At 47.7% G+C, this 15,089-nt stretch overlaps 1 protein-coding gene across 3 annotated transcripts in view; it reads right to left on the bottom strand.

Moving 5' to 3' along the window:
- Window positions 1-112: 112 nt before the first annotated feature.
- GALNT10 (polypeptide N-acetylgalactosaminyltransferase 10) overlaps window positions 113-15,089 on the bottom strand; it is a 219,682-nt gene continuing 204,705 nt past the window's right edge. For 2 of the 3 annotated variants that reach the window (XM_058544571.1, XM_058544581.1), the window contains exons 9-12: window positions 13,460-13,681; window positions 10,190-10,306; window positions 4,722-4,871; window positions 113-4,236 (exon numbers count right to left, since the gene is read on the bottom strand). In XM_058544571.1, the coding sequence (XP_058400554.1) occupies window positions 4,078-4,236; window positions 4,722-4,871; window positions 10,190-10,306; window positions 13,460-13,681 (648 nt within the window). In that variant the 3' untranslated portion in view covers window positions 113-4,077. The remainder of the gene's footprint in view (window positions 4,237-4,721; window positions 4,872-10,189; window positions 10,307-13,459; window positions 13,682-15,089) is intronic. The other variant, XM_058544576.1, reaches the window with a different exon arrangement.

The raw sequence follows: 15,089 nt of genomic DNA, 5'->3' as shown, positions 1-15,089 counted from the left end.
AATTTGATCAGTACCCAGCAGAGGGCTTGGGTACCGAGTAGGTGCTCAACGAATACGTGGGGAATGATGGAATGGAGAATGGCGCACGACAAAGAATAAACCAGAGACCATGTTAGAGAAAGTCTGGAGGTTTACTCAACAACAATCACAGTCACAATTGTACATGGTAAGTCAGTTCTTCACAAAGGCTCACTTTTCCAGGCAGGAGAAGAGAGGCTGGTGGTCTTGAGCTTTCTCTATGGAATCCCAGTCTGACTTCTCAAATCTTGCCTGCCTGTAATCCCTTTGGGATCCCAGTCTTCAAGCCAATAACGGAGCAGGAGCCCAACCCTGTCGCCTGGCTCAGCTGAATCAAAACCATTTTGGGGGCAGATGTTAAGAGGACCTTGTCACTTGGAATGTAGGTCCAACTCCCACCCCAGAGGGGGCAGTGGCCTTGGCTCAAGATCAAGTTTGAACTAAAACATTACTTGGATTTTCACAAAGAGCTTCAGTTGAAAGCAGAATTCTGAACAGAACTGGACTCCTTGCCCCTCTCCCACACTTACTCATCTTCAGAAAACATTAAAAATGCATTGCCTCCTGGGAATTAGAAAAGATTACGCAATCTGTACAAACTACAGACCATTGAAGCAAGGAAACCACATCTCTCAGCCATTACTGAAAGGTGCTTTGCCACTCTTTTGAGACTCCAGAGACTAGTAAGATGGAGATGCACAGTAAGAAATACGGAGCCACTTTCAAGAACATCACCTATTTCTTAAGAAGAAAGAGAAATTCAACAGGTAGGAGGTTTGAAAAGTGAATATAATGTGGACTTTGGGAATCCATACGCTACATCTTCACCAAGACCTGCTCTTTCTCCCCTGGACCTAACATCACATCCCCGTGAGACCTTTCCTGTGGATGGACTCCCTTCTGCCTCTGAGCTATTTCTTCCTAAAGGGGAGAATCAACAGTTCCTGGGCTGTTCTAAAACTTGAAAGCTCCAATTGGAGGTGGAATGGCTTTTCACACATGTGCCTGCACATTTAGCCACTCCCAAAGGCCTTGTACTTAGGGCAAAGATGCTCTTGGCATTCTGAAATGTTTCTGGAGTCCCCCTTTGGAAAGGCTGCTGGTGGGCCACCCGGTCCACACTGTGCTTTGTGACCTCATGCTCAGAAAAAGGCTTTAGAGGAAAAGGGGTCCATGTTCTCACCCAGGACCTGGCTGACAGCACCCCCACAGGCTCCTGGCTGTTTTACTGAGCATCAGCTGGGGATGTGAGCAGGAACCCAAATCCTTGAGACAGGTGGTTTTCAAAATGAGGCCAAAACAATGAGTGGCCAGTACTGGCAATCAGTTAGTTGGTCAGCTAAGCGATGAACTTCTCTCCTTCCCTCCCCCATTACACACTTTGTCAAGTCCCAGCACTTACACAGGTGGGCTCAGCAATTACAAATGCCAGAGTGCTCAGAGGACCCGCCCATCCCTGTGGAGGGTGCAAAACCAGATTCTAAAGGAGAACGAAAGGATGCGGAAGAGGAAGGCCGAGGACTGCCTGCTGCTGCTCCTGCTTTCAGCACGAGTCCTGCCGAGCTGGTCTCTCAGCTCTCAGCATGGTCCTGCCGAGAACACTACTGTCACCCACTTGGAGTGGGACCATTTGGCAATCTAGCCAGTGCCCCACACTCCATCTGGAGGCCGGGAGGGGCACTGCAGGCATGGCTTCCTTCCACACAGAGTCCTCTCCCAGGGGCTGCTGAGGTCTTTCTAGTCCACGGACTAAACGAGTTGTCCAGCTGCCCTTTTAAATTTGGAATGTTCCTTGCAATAACTGGAACAACTTCTGGCTTCTGGCTCTTGGGGGGCATCCCTGTCTCAGATCCTGCTCTAGGACCAACGTCTCCTGCCTGAAATTAGACATTAAGAAACACACACTCATCCAACAGGAAGTGCACACACCACCAAACACGTTTTCCCTCCCCCCAAACCTGCCCCTTTATGTTTATCTAGCAAGGCACTAGGAAATGGTTCAAGTTTAGGGATTTGCTGTACATTTGCATTTTTTTCTTTTTAAAAGGCACAGTTTTTATTTTAATGATGCTGCATTGCTCTCTGATGATGAATCCTAACTCAACTCTCCAAATTGCAACGTTCTTATTATCCTAGATTCTGGAAGGGGCCTCATCTTTTGACTCCTTCCTACAGAGGGCCACTTCTAAAGACAGAGCACTCATTTGGAAAAGACATGAGGGATCAACAAGCAAGCTTTGCAAGCACAGGGGCCACCTCTCCTGTGGGCAGGTGGCCAGAGCAGGGCTTGTGCTGGGGCAGAAGTGGAAGTGACGCTTTGCCAGCTACACGCTTAACTGGAGTGGTAGTAGTTGGGAGTGTTTATTTCTCCCCCAGAAAATTGATGGCCTTGAGATCAGCCAGCATCTCAAAGGCAGATTCGTGGTTCTGTTCCCAGATTTATGTCTCAGTTATTTAACTGGTAAACGACACAATCGAGAAACCCAGCTCTAATTGGACTACTGATTTCAAGTATTTCCTGGGCTAGCTGGTGGAAGCCATAGGTTGTAGAACGCGATTTCCATTTCTGAATCTGGGGGAGCAGATTGGTTACAGAAATGCTTCCCATTAGTCTGGGAACCCTCTAGGAGTCTGACACACAATTAACAAAGCAAAAGGTAAACATGAAGGACTGGCATGGAGCTGGGTGTACATCTGTTCGTGGGACACGGGGTTCTTTTCTCCACTGCAGCTGTGCTGATGGTGGGAGGTTGCAGGGCGTCAGGTCTGCCCTGAGGACCGTGTGGTACCAAGGCTTCCAGTGCGAGCTGATGGACACAGGTCCCCCGCCCCCTCCCCCCAACACCACCAACCTTGGATTTCACAGATTGTCTCTAGGCTGGGGGCTGCCTTGAATGTATTACATTTGGCTGGCTCCTATAATCATAGCATTCTAGAAATCCATACTGGATGCTAGAATACCAGAATCCTATGTATACTCTAGTTTGTGATCAAATTCTAGAGTTCTTTAAAAATTCTGGAGTTTTACATGAGAACTAGAACCGTGATGAGGTCAGAGGCTACGCATCTCGCCCATGGTCCACCCAGGAGTCCCCCAGATTCTGTGAGGTGAGCACCTCCACCTCTCTTCCTCTCCTGAGGCAGGTAATTGCCTGAGAGAGAGAGAGGGAAATGGAAGCACTGATCAGTCAGGGAAATTTGGCCAGAACTTATAGTTTGGAGGTCTTCTACTAGGCCTTTACCATGGGCCCAAGGCCACCTGAAACACAGCCCCGAATGGCTGGTGGCTGGGCTGTGCTTGTGGCCAGAGAGCACGAAAATGGGCGTTTCAAGTACGTGGAGAGCAAGAGGAGACATCCCGTGTGTCCACGGCTGCACAGGAATGTCTGGGGGTCCCGCTTCTGGCCCCAGGCCTGGCAGTTGGCTAGCGATCAGCACTGAACACTCCGAGGGCCCCAGGTGTGGCCTTCGACTGCATGGCCTGGGGCTGTGACAGAGAACAGAAGCTCGGCAGTAATTGCAGTGACCCCACGACAGGCAAAAACTAAAAGGCTGAAACCAGTGGCCCCGAAAAAAACTTCCTTTCCTTCTGCTCCAGATGGATGGCACAGGTGCTCAAAGCTGCCCCAAACAGGCAAATTTGCCTCTTTTTCTAAAGGACCGTCATATATGAGCCATCTGAAAGCCAGACAACCTGTAGGAGCATTTTTGGGTGGCCTAGGGCTGCCCTGACGTTCCTCCTGCATAATGCTCAAGGGAACATGGCGACAAAGCTGAAAAGGCCCTCCTGGATTCGCGTGATGCCACCAGGGTTAAAGCAGGCTCTGTTCTCGCATGCGGCCTCTTGTGGGGTCTGCTCTCCACCCCACCTCCGCAGCTCAGGGCCTCCAGGACAGGCAGACACCTTGCTCCAGCCTCCAGAGCCCCCTTCGCCCTGGACCAGTTGGCCGGCACCTTTGACATCACGGTGCCCACGGAAGCCCTGCCTCCCTCGGGAGATGAAGGCTGCAGTGAGTGCTGGAGAGGACCCCGCCAGGCCTGCCAAGGGGACGTGGGGGCTCAGTTCCTATTGAATTTTTCCAAGACTGTTGCGTTGGTGTGTTCAAACAGCCACTGCTGGGTGAGAGAGGAGGGGTTACAGGTGTTCATGAAGATCCTGCGGTCACTTTCACTACAGTCCACACAACTGCCGCTGATGGGGTGGTACAGGGTCTTGTCCTGCAAAACAGGGAGGTTATCAGCCAGGCCGTGCTGGGATACGAGCAGAGAGCAGCAGCAAAAACAGCAACGAGGCAGTGAGGCCGTGACTGGCCAGCCGCTCACAGACGTGTTGGGCTTTCCTCCTGAGCACACAGTGAGACAGGGCCCACCTCCCTCACAGTTGACCTCTCCATGGGCCTGAGTTCTGGTCAATGGGATACGGGCATAAGTGAAGCATGCCCTTCCAGGCCTGGGCCCTAGTCACTGCCTCTCTCCAGTCAAATTTCATTGGTTCTCATGGTGTTTTTTTTTTTTTTAATGGACTCAGTTGCCAACATTTAAGATTCTAGAGATTTCACATAAAAATCTGGATTTCTGGCTTCTCTTAAATGACTAGAAAGTCGGGCGTGGTAGGTTTGTGGAACAAATGCATGAGTGAGTGGGCTCTGGTGGGAGGAGTGAGGCGGCCAGTTGCCCCGCTCCCCCCACATATCCTGGCTTACTTTGCGGTATTTCCACAGCTGGTTGCCCTTCATGCTGTGGCAGTCATAGAGGGTGACTGGGCTGGTGTGGGAGACGGCGTCGAAGCAGAACTTCTTGGTGTGCTGGGGGTCTCCAGGCCGGATGTCCTCTCTCCAGGTGAAGGTGAACACCTGTACACACAGGGACATCATGATAGGGACAGCAAAGCTGGGGGACTTCCTTTTTTTGTAATTACAGAGAATGTTAAACACAGAGGTCCGGAAAAGAGTATATTGCCCACACCTGTTCCAGTGACTGAGCTTCAACACTTACCAACTCATGGCAAATCTTGTTACAGCTTCATCCCCGCACTCCCCCGACCCCCACCTTACTGTGAAGCAAGTCCCAGACACATCATGTCAGGTGTAAATACTTCAATAAGTGCCATTATAACAATGAAAAGTTACCACAAAGTCCTCAATGTCATCAAATATCTAGAATTCAAGTGTTCTTGGATTGTCTTATAAATTTCTTTTCACAGTTAGTCTGTTTGAATCAGGATCCAGATCAGGTCCCCATATTGTATTCGATGGATAAAGGTTTTTTTCCAGCAGCTTTATTGAAGAATAATTGGCATACCACAAACTGCACACATTTAAAGTGTATGATTTGATGCATTTGACATAAGTTTGCACCTGTGAAACTGTCATCATAATCAAGGTAATGAACATATCCATCACTCCCCCAAGTGTCCTCCTGCCCCTTTGTAATCTCTTCCTCCTGTCCCTCCCCACCCCCCAGGCCCCTGGGCAACCACTGATCTGTCTTCCATCACTCGAGATTCTTTAGATTTTTATATAAAAAGATTAGATTTTGCTAATCTACTAGAATTTTATATAAAAAGAATCATACAGCATGTATCCTTTTTTTGTCTGATTTCTTTCACCAACATAACTTTGTTGAGATTCATCCATGTCATAATAGCATTTATCAACAGTTCATTCCTTGGTATTGCCGAGCAGTATTCTGCATGGTAATCCATTTACTTGTTCTTGGACATTTGGGTTGTTTCCAGTTTTTAGTTATTAGAAATAAAACTGCTATGAACATTTGTGTACAAGTCTTTGTATGGACGTATGCTTTCTTTTCTCTTGGATAAATACCTAGCAGTGGAATGGTTGGATCATATGATAGATCAATGTTTAACTTTCTAAGAAACTCCCAAACTGTTTTCCAAAATGGTTGTACCATTTACATTCCCGCCAGCAGTGTACAGTTCCAGTTCATCTACATCCTTGCCAACCCTTGGTATGGTGAATATTTTTAATAGGTTATAATTTTAATTTCCATTTCTCTAATAACTCAGGCAGTTAAGCATTTTTGATGTGTTTATTTGCCACTGATATACCTTCTTTCCTAAAGTGACTGTGCAAATCTTTTGCCCAGTTTTAAATTGGATTTTCTTATTATTGAGTTTTAAGAGTTTTATATATTCTAGATATAAGTCCTTTATCAGATATATGCTTTGTAAACATTTTCTCCCAGACTGTGGCTTGCCTATTTTCTCAACAGTGTCTTTTAAAGAATGAAAGTTTTTCATTTTGAAGAAGTCTAATTTATCAATTTTTTTCTTCTATGGATTGTACTTTTGGTGTTGAATCTAAGAAATCACTGATTAACCCAAGGTCACAGATGCGTTTGCCTATGTTTTCCTCTAAAAGATTTTGTTTTAGGTTTTACGTTTAGGTCAATGATCCATTTTGAGTTAATTTTTGCATATATATAAGGTATTGAAATTCTTTTTATTTGCATATGGATATCCAATTGTTCCAGCACCATTTGTCGAAATCCTTCAATGAATTGCCTTTGAACCTCTGCAAAAATCGGTTGTCTATATATGTGTGGGTCTATTTCTGGACTCTCTTATTTTGTTCCATTGATCTTTCTTTATGTCAATACCACTGTTTTGATTACTGACACTTTAATATATCTTGAAATTAGGTGGTGTTAGTCTTTTAATTTTGTACTTCTTTTTGAAAGTTGTTTTGGCTATTCTAGGTCCTGTCCATTTCCATATGAGTTTTAGAATGAGTTTTTCAATTTCTACAAAAGAGCCTGCTAGGATGTTAGGATTATGTTGAATCTATATATTGATCTGGAAAGGATTGATATCAATATTGAGTCTTCCAACCTATGAACATGGTATAAATCTTCATTTATTTAGAACTTCTTTAATTTCTATCAGCAATGTTTTGTAGTTTTCAGTGTACAGGTCTTTCACATCTTTTGTCAGTTACATACCTGAGTATTTCATATTTTTTCATAGTAAATGCTTTTAATTTTAATTTCTGGTTCTTCATTATTAATATATAAAAATACAATTGACTTTTGTATCTTGCAACTTTTTAAAACTCAGTTATTAGTTCTGGTAGCTTCTCTGTAGATTCAATTGAATTTTCCACAAAGATGATCATATAGTCTGCAAATAAAGACAGTTTTCCTTCTTTTTGCATCTGGATGACTTTTATTTCTTTTTCTTGCCACAGGTTAGAACCTCAGTACAGCGTCAAATAGAAATGATAAGCTCAGAATCCTTTTCTTGTTCCTGATCTTAAGGGAAAAGCATCAGATTTTTATCATTAAGTATGATGTTAGCTGTAGGTTTTTTTAAATTTATTATTATTTTATTATTTATTTATTTATTTATTTTTTGTGAGGGAGATCAGCCCTGAGCTAACATCCGTGCTAATCCTCTTTTTTTTTTTTTTTTTGCTGAGGAAGACCGGCTCTGAGCTAACATCTGTTGCCTTGCCTCCTCCTTTTTTTCTTCCCCAAAGCCCCAGTAGATAGTTGTATGTCATAAGTGCACATCCTTCTAGTTGCTGTATGTGACACGTGGCCTCAGCATGGCCGGAGAAGCGATGCGTCGGTGCACGCCCGGGATCTGAACCCGGGCCGCCAGGAGTGGAGCACGCACACTTAACCACTAAGCCACCGGGCTGGCCCTGCAAGTTTTTTTTATAGATGCCATTTATCAAGTAGAAGAAGTTCCCTTTATTCCCGGTTTGCTGAGAGTTTTTACTAGGAATGGATGTTGGATTTTGTCAAATGCTTTTTCTGGCTGTATTGAGGTGATTATAAGGCTTTTCTTTTTCAGTTTGTTAGCATGGTGAATCACATTGATTTATTTCCTAATGTTAAACCAACCCTGCATTCCTGGGATAAATTACACTTAGTCATGATGTATTATCCTTTTTAGATACTGTTAGATATGATTTTCTAAAATTCTGTTTAGAACTTTTGCATCTATGTTCATGGGAGATATTGGTCTGTGGTTTTCTTATAACGTCTTAGTCTGGTTTTGCTATTAAGGCAATGCTGGCCTCACAAATTGAGTTGGGAAGTGTTCCCTTCTTTTCTGGAAGAGTTTTTGTAGAACTGGTAACGTTTCTTCTTTAAGTGTTGGTAGAATTTACCAGTGAGTCTAGCTGGGCCTGGATTTTCCTTTGTGGGAAGGTTTTTAACTACAATGTCAATTTCTTTAATAGGATCACGGTGTTTTCCACTCGGGCTAGTGAGAACAGGCACCGTTCCCGGCCCTGTGTGAGGCCCAGGCACTGTTCCCTCTAATCCTCTCAGGTGGCTCTTTCCCCAGCCCAGGAAGTGTCCTCGCATGCATGCACTGACCAGTCTCTGCTGAACATTCAAGGAGGACTCGGTAGATCTCAGAAGTCCTGTCTGTCTCCAGCTCTCTCCTCTCCCACATTCTGTTTTGTGATTCTAGCCACCTTGGTCTCCTGCACATGCAGCTCTGTCTCCTCAACTCAGGGAGTCTGCCTGGCTCCTCCTGGTTCCCCTTCCCTGACTTGTGGACTGGAAACTCTCTCAAGGAAGGAAGCTGGGACAATCACAGGGCTGACCTTGCTTGCTTCCTCTGTCTCAAGGATTATTGTCCTTCATTGCCAGATGTCCACTCTTCTGAAAACAGTTGTTTCGTGTATTTTGTCCCTTTTTTTGGCTGTTTCTGGCATGAGGGTTGATCCAGCCCGTTATTCCATCTTTGCCAGAAGTGGACATTGTGGTGACAGAAGAATGGTATCGCCAGCTACTGCCTCCTGTTTATTTCCCAGGCCTTCTCCAGCTCAGGGCTATATTTTAGACACACATTTCTCCCTTTACAGGCTCACTAGCGCTCTCTGCTCAGGGGGGTTGAGGGCCCTAGGGTATACAGATCCCACTGGGGCAAGTGGGCTGCCGTGCTTCCCATTTCAGAGGGTAGAGTCTGGCACAGCCACATCCAGGTACCATTTTGTTGCTTGTTTGTGTGACTCCTCAGGCATTAATGTGGACTTTCTGCCACATAGTGAGGTTGTTCTGAGGAAAAGCTCGCTGGGCACCTTCTATCCAGGTCCCAAGCTCTTCTTGGTCTTTTCTGGGGCCCCCGGGTGAGATGGGAGTGGGGAGCAGCCACACACTGCCTTGGAGAATTCAGAAGAATTAGTCTAGGAGAGCCACTATCTAATAAGAACTGCTATCAAGAAAGGATGAGGGAGAGCGACAAGCATTTCAGAGGGAGGGGGAGCTATGCCAGGCTGGGCGCTGTGCCCGTGTGAGAGGTGGCGCTGTCGACTCTCAGTGAGTATGTATGCACCCCTTCTGAGTTCTGTTGTTCAGAGGACCCGCATTACAGGCTTATATCAGTGTACACTTCCAAAATCCCAGAAAATCGTAAGGAGACTAAAAATGTATCCTTCAACCAAGATTCAGCAGGTGCTGTGTGATTTACTGTTGATGTTACCTGATTGGAGGAAGGGATCTCAGAAAGCTAAATGCAGTTTCCTGAGAGTGGCGGCTTCTCCTGCATGGCTGGCTTGCACTCCTCATTCTTTTGATAACCTCCTTGGGGAGCCAGCCTTCTCTCACTCTTCTTCCCGCCCTCCAGGTGAGGCTGACCATACCCCAGGCTCCAGGAGTGGGTGTGTGACCCAGGTCTGATCAATATGAGGACTGTATCACATCCTCACCACAACTGGCTCAGGAAAGCCCACGTGTGAGAGCCCCAGGGCTTTCCCAGAACTCTGCGAAGGGACATGCTTTGCCATGGGGGGACGGAAGCCTTTGCTGCCGGTGGTCACATCTGCCACCACCTGGGAAGAGTAGGTTAAGAAGGAAGCCAACAGAGAGAAAGCAGGGTTGAGACTCTGGAGAGATCCCGATGACATCATCTAGGCTCTTCAGTGACATGAGCCAATAACTCCCTCTTTTTGTGGAGGCCATTTGGGCTGGGTGTCCGTCATCCGTAAACAAAGTCCAGATTGATGGTTTTATTGCAATGTGAAGGATTTGTCTTTCCGAGGTGTTCAGGAAGCTCTTATAAGTCACCCTCTGGGCTGACTTGTCACTTATTGTTGACCTGTGGCCTCTCCTGCCCAGCCCTGACCACGTGAGCACTCCAGGTGGCAGATGGCACAGAGAACCTGGCTGCCAGTCCCCGAGGAGAGGCCCTTACCTGCATGTTGTTCCACGCGGCCTCCCCTCGGCCCCGGACGCAGCTCTCCAGCCTCAGCAGGGAGCCCACGGCCCCGTGCTTCGTGTCTGCGCACAGCCCCGTACCCACATTGCGGATCTGGATGGGAAAGAGTGGACCAGTGAGGCACCTTGAGACACCCACCTGGGCCCCTACTGGGGTGGCATGAGGGAACCAAGGCAGAGACATCAGATGGGCTAAGCTCTGAATTGTCTATAAAGCTTGCTGTGGGTTAGTGGAAGTACCTTGAGCCTCTCAATAAAGGAATACTCAGTCCACAGAGGAGCTCCTCTAAACCCAGCTGTCTTAGAGCACATGGAGTCACGGGGAGATGGTGGGGTGAGACTGGAGGTGAGGGGGTGTTAAAAGGAGGACTCCCTGGCCCCACTCCCAGAGAACTTGAACCACAAGGTCCAGAAACCTAATTTACCCCCATTCCAGGTGATCCAGGGACCACACCTTGAAAACCACCCTAGGAAAGAACATGACATCTTTGCTGTAGGGTCTTGGACTCTCAGCCTTTTAGAGCAGGTGAATGGCAGGAGGTGGCAGGATCCAAAGAACAGCAGTGGTCTCATGAAGACGGGCGTGGTGTGGTGGAGGAACACTGGTGGGGAGTGTGAAGGCCTAGGCTGGTTGCACAGCCGGCACTTACTATGGACAGGCCACCGTGCTGGGTGCTGGGGTCACATTATGTAGTTCCCGCCTCATAGATATCGCTCCCATTTTGTCTGAGAAGTTGGGGGGGGGGTGTGGTGGCTGTGAAAACACGCCACTCCACGCTGCAGGGAGCCTGACCACCCAGCTGCTGTGTTCTGAATCCACCACTGTGCCTGAGTGGAGGCCACGCTTCCCCAGGGCTGCTTCCAGTTAATGACCAAGGGAGGCAGGGATACTGTGGCAGGCCCACTCCTGGGAGATGCCAGACTCCTCTGACAGGACGCCTGGCTTGAAGACTCCTCATTAACCCGGCCAGACTTCCTTAGAGCCTCACTGCTCTGGGACTCTTCCTACTTGGCCCCCCCTTCCTTTCCTCTCCCCTTCCCAGAGCGCAGACGGGCATCACGGTTGGACGGCTCTTCCAGCCTCCCCCAGCTCCTTGCTCACTTTTTCTCTCAGGTTTCCCCACAAGTCCCTTGCACATCTAATCCCCTCTTGGTGTCTCCTTCTTGCAGGACTTGAACTGACACAGGGGAGAAAGCCAATAAACTGACAAAGAAAAGAAAAGCTTCACGAGGAAGTCAACACAACACCTCCTCTAGAATACTCATGCTGGTGTTGGGTGGGGCTCGCCAGACAGCTTAGTCAGGAAAGGTCCCTCTAACTTGCCGTGTGAATTTGAACAAGTCACACCTGGTTTGTCTGCAGGCCCACCACGAGTCCCTCCTTCCTCTGGTAACAACACCCTGATTTTCCAGGGGGCCACTGCTCCTGCCCACCCTGTGGCCAGAGCACCCATCCTCCCCTTGCTTTGCCCCTTCTGTCAACTGCCAGTGATTGGTGCAGATCCAAGAATAAGACTCAATTCCTGGACCTTGGCTGGCTCCACTGGGAAAGAGGCGTATACTTCCTGCTGGGTTGGCCAAACTGGGGCTTTGTCAGCCTGAAGCTTCTGGAAGCCATCTTGCTACCCTCAGCATGAAGCCAACACAAAAGGAAGCAGAGTTAAGCAGGAGAAAAAGACTGTCATCATTTGAGGCCCTGGATCCAGGTGTGTCTGAAGCCACAGCTACCCAAGGTTCCTAAGAGAATCAACAAATTCCCCTTTTTCACTTTAAATTGGACTCTGCCACCTGCAACTGAAGGAGACCCACCGCTCCCCCTCCCCAACTCCTAATCTATCCATCTATAAGTGAGTGGGTCCTCTCAGCTCGGAGACCCAGGATCCGGTGATGGACTGCCGCTCCCCCTGGTAAGACTGTCTGCCTCCTCCAGCAGGACTGGCTTCAAGGTGTGTGACATGAGCAGTCACACAGGGCCCCGCCCTCAGAAGGGCCTGTGCTTAGTTTAAAGCTCTGCTGTCATTGTCTTAAAATTCTTTTTTTTTTTGCTGAGGAAGATTCGCCTTGAGCTGACATCCATTGCCAATCTTCCTCTTTTTTCGCTTGAGGAAGATTAGCCCTGAGCTAACATCTGTGCCAATCTTCCTCTTTTTGCTTGAGGAAGATTTGCCCTGAGCTAACATCTGTGCCAATCTTCCTCTATTTTGTATGTAGGTCACTGCCACAGCACAGCTAACACGTGGTGTAGGTCCACACCTGGGATATGAACCCACAAACCCGGGCCGCCAAAGCAGAGCATGCCAAACTTAACCACTACGCCATGGGGCCAGCCCCTTAAAATTCTTAATTTTATCTTTGGACTTGTAAGTGAAATCTGATGGGAAAATGGAGCACGTGTGAACAGAGGTGGATACAAGCATCCGCTGTTCCTTTCTGTCGCCATCACGAACAGTGTCTGCGAGGCCCCACAAGCAAAGAATCCCGGGGGGTCCCGCACACATAGGGGTTCACCGAGACTCAAAGTGAGGACAGGGTGAGTGGGTTACATCATGACTAAGTGGGCGCGCTGGCAGGTCTAAGAGAACACGCTTTCCTTTCCAGCCAGAACTTGCCTTTGGCTGGAAGAAGGGCAGTGGCATTCTAAGACAGAGAGATGGAGGGGCTCCATCGTGTCCTTTCTAACTTGTGTCACTTCCCTGGATTAGCCAACCACTCATGCAGCAGGAGGAAAGGGAAGGACAGGGCAGCCCATGGCTCCTTTTCCCTCAGCTCTTCCTCACTCATCAGTAGGCTGAATGCAGAGTGTTGGTAGAAGGTGCACATTATCCAGAAGTGAAATAAATACAGCTGCCTTAGTTTTGTGCCGTGTTTCCACTGTTCCGGCAAGAAATACCTACGCGTGTACAAGGTTTAAAACACAGATTGTGAAATTTCACTGATTCTGCACACGAGTTAAATGCTCTTTTGTCTTCATTTAAAACCGGCACTGCATAATGTAAAGATGAATGGTAAAATTTATGCTAATCATTTAAGGTTTTAATTTTTCTGTACTTAGAACATTAAACAGCAAATGAAAAAACACCATGACAAGGCTAAAGAGAGACCAGGAAAGAACGGAATACGTTTTACATTTTATGCCTTTAACAGCACTCTCTTCCTGTCTGTGAATGGGAGGTGGGGGTGGGGCGGTCCACATGTGCATTTTGCACGGGGCCCCAGTTTGGTAGCTGGCCCTGCCCTCCAGACTCACCTCCCCCCAGGCCGCGGCTGGGGGCTCCACGGGCGGGTAGAACTTGGGCAGGTCCCAGGCGATCTTGGTCATAAACCACCTGAAAGTCTTGCAGTTAAGGCTGCTGCGTTGCTTCTTCTGGGCGGCCACGTCCCCGGCAGAGAGGTGGCGGTACTCGGGGCGGCGCTGGTAAATGTGCTCGGCGTACTCGTCCATCCACACTTCCGCCACGCGCTTCAGGTTCTGGAGGGCGACAGGCAGGTGCAACGGTCAGGCTCTCCGAGGGGCCGAGGCTAGGGGCTGGGGTGCAAAGGGTCCTGGAGGGTGAGGTCAACCTTTCTTATTTTATGTTGCAGCAAAGACCCTACCCCACTGCGGTTTTAAGCCTTCTATGTTTCTATTTTTCAATTATGTATGTTTTAAGGATTCTACAACTTACTGTTGAATAATAGACTGCTGTTTTTACCTGCCTGCCCATCTTCCATCCCCTATTTTTCTACTGATAGCCACCACCGATTTTCCTTTGGGAACCCCCTGCTGCCTCCCTGTCAATTCATGTGGCTTGAGGCAGGGTACATAACCCAGCCCTGCTAATGGGAACACAGGCAGCCCTGGACACAGGACTGGTCAGCAGTGAGCATGTGACCTAAGCCAAGTCAATCAGAATCAATGGGCATTAGCCCTGGAATTTCTGCTGGAACTATGGGAGAAGAATTGCTCTTTCTGCCTGGATTCCTGGGTAAGATCTTCTGGGTAAGATGGCAACCAGAGCTGCTGGGTCACATGGCCACACTATGAGGAAAGCCTGTCCAAGGGTGAAGTCAACTCAGAATGAAGCAGAACTGAGGACTAGAGCGAGGAACACATTCCTCCTTTTAGCACCTGAATCCACCCAGGCCTGAAGCCAGAACTACCTCAGGACCTTCCAGTTACATAAGCCAGTAAATTCATTTTCTGCTTAAGCCAATTTGAGTTGGGTTTCTGTCATTTTCAACTAAGACTGCTGACCAAGTTGCATGGTAGAAACATTATAATTTGCCACTAAAAGGTATAATTCCATCAGTCACTGGACTTCTAAATAATTCTTTGAGGAGCCAAGACTGCTGCTACTTTTATTATGAAGCACGTGGATAATCAATAAAAACAATGACAACCACATTATTGGCAAGTAGAGGCAGCAGGTGAGGGAACATCTTGTTTGTGAGCAGATTGGAGATGGAGGAAGAGTGAACTCTTCTGCGTAACTGTGATGAAAACTCCTCATTCCATCTGCAAGTAGACCCACCTGCCGAGAACCTCTGACAGCGGGCACTGGGCAAGCACACCTTCAGGGCTCAGGGGAAATTCCCTGCTCCAAAATATCTTCCTCCAACTCCTGGCTATTGCTAGAAATCCTCTCACATTTAACTCTCCAGGCTTTATCATAAAGTTTTTTTTCCTACTGCAATTCAGATTTTCCTCTGAAGGGTAAAAGGCAGTTAGCACTTTAGGCTGTTATCAGTGATTCACACCTCAGTGTAAATGACTGCTCTAGAAGCAGAAGGTAAGGCAGGAGTTAGCAAATGTTTTCTGTAAAAGGCGAGATAGTAAATATTTTAGGCTTTGCAAACCATATGGTCTCAACTCTGATGTCGCTATAAAGCAGCCCTAG

This window comes from Diceros bicornis, chromosome 1 (genome assembly GCF_020826845.1).
Source record: "Diceros bicornis minor isolate mBicDic1 chromosome 1, mDicBic1.mat.cur, whole genome shotgun sequence".
NCBI lineage: Eukaryota > Metazoa > Chordata > Mammalia > Perissodactyla > Rhinocerotidae > Diceros > Diceros bicornis.
Note: the sequence above shows the minus strand (reverse complement) of the source record. Positions and strands in the feature narration are given on the sequence as shown.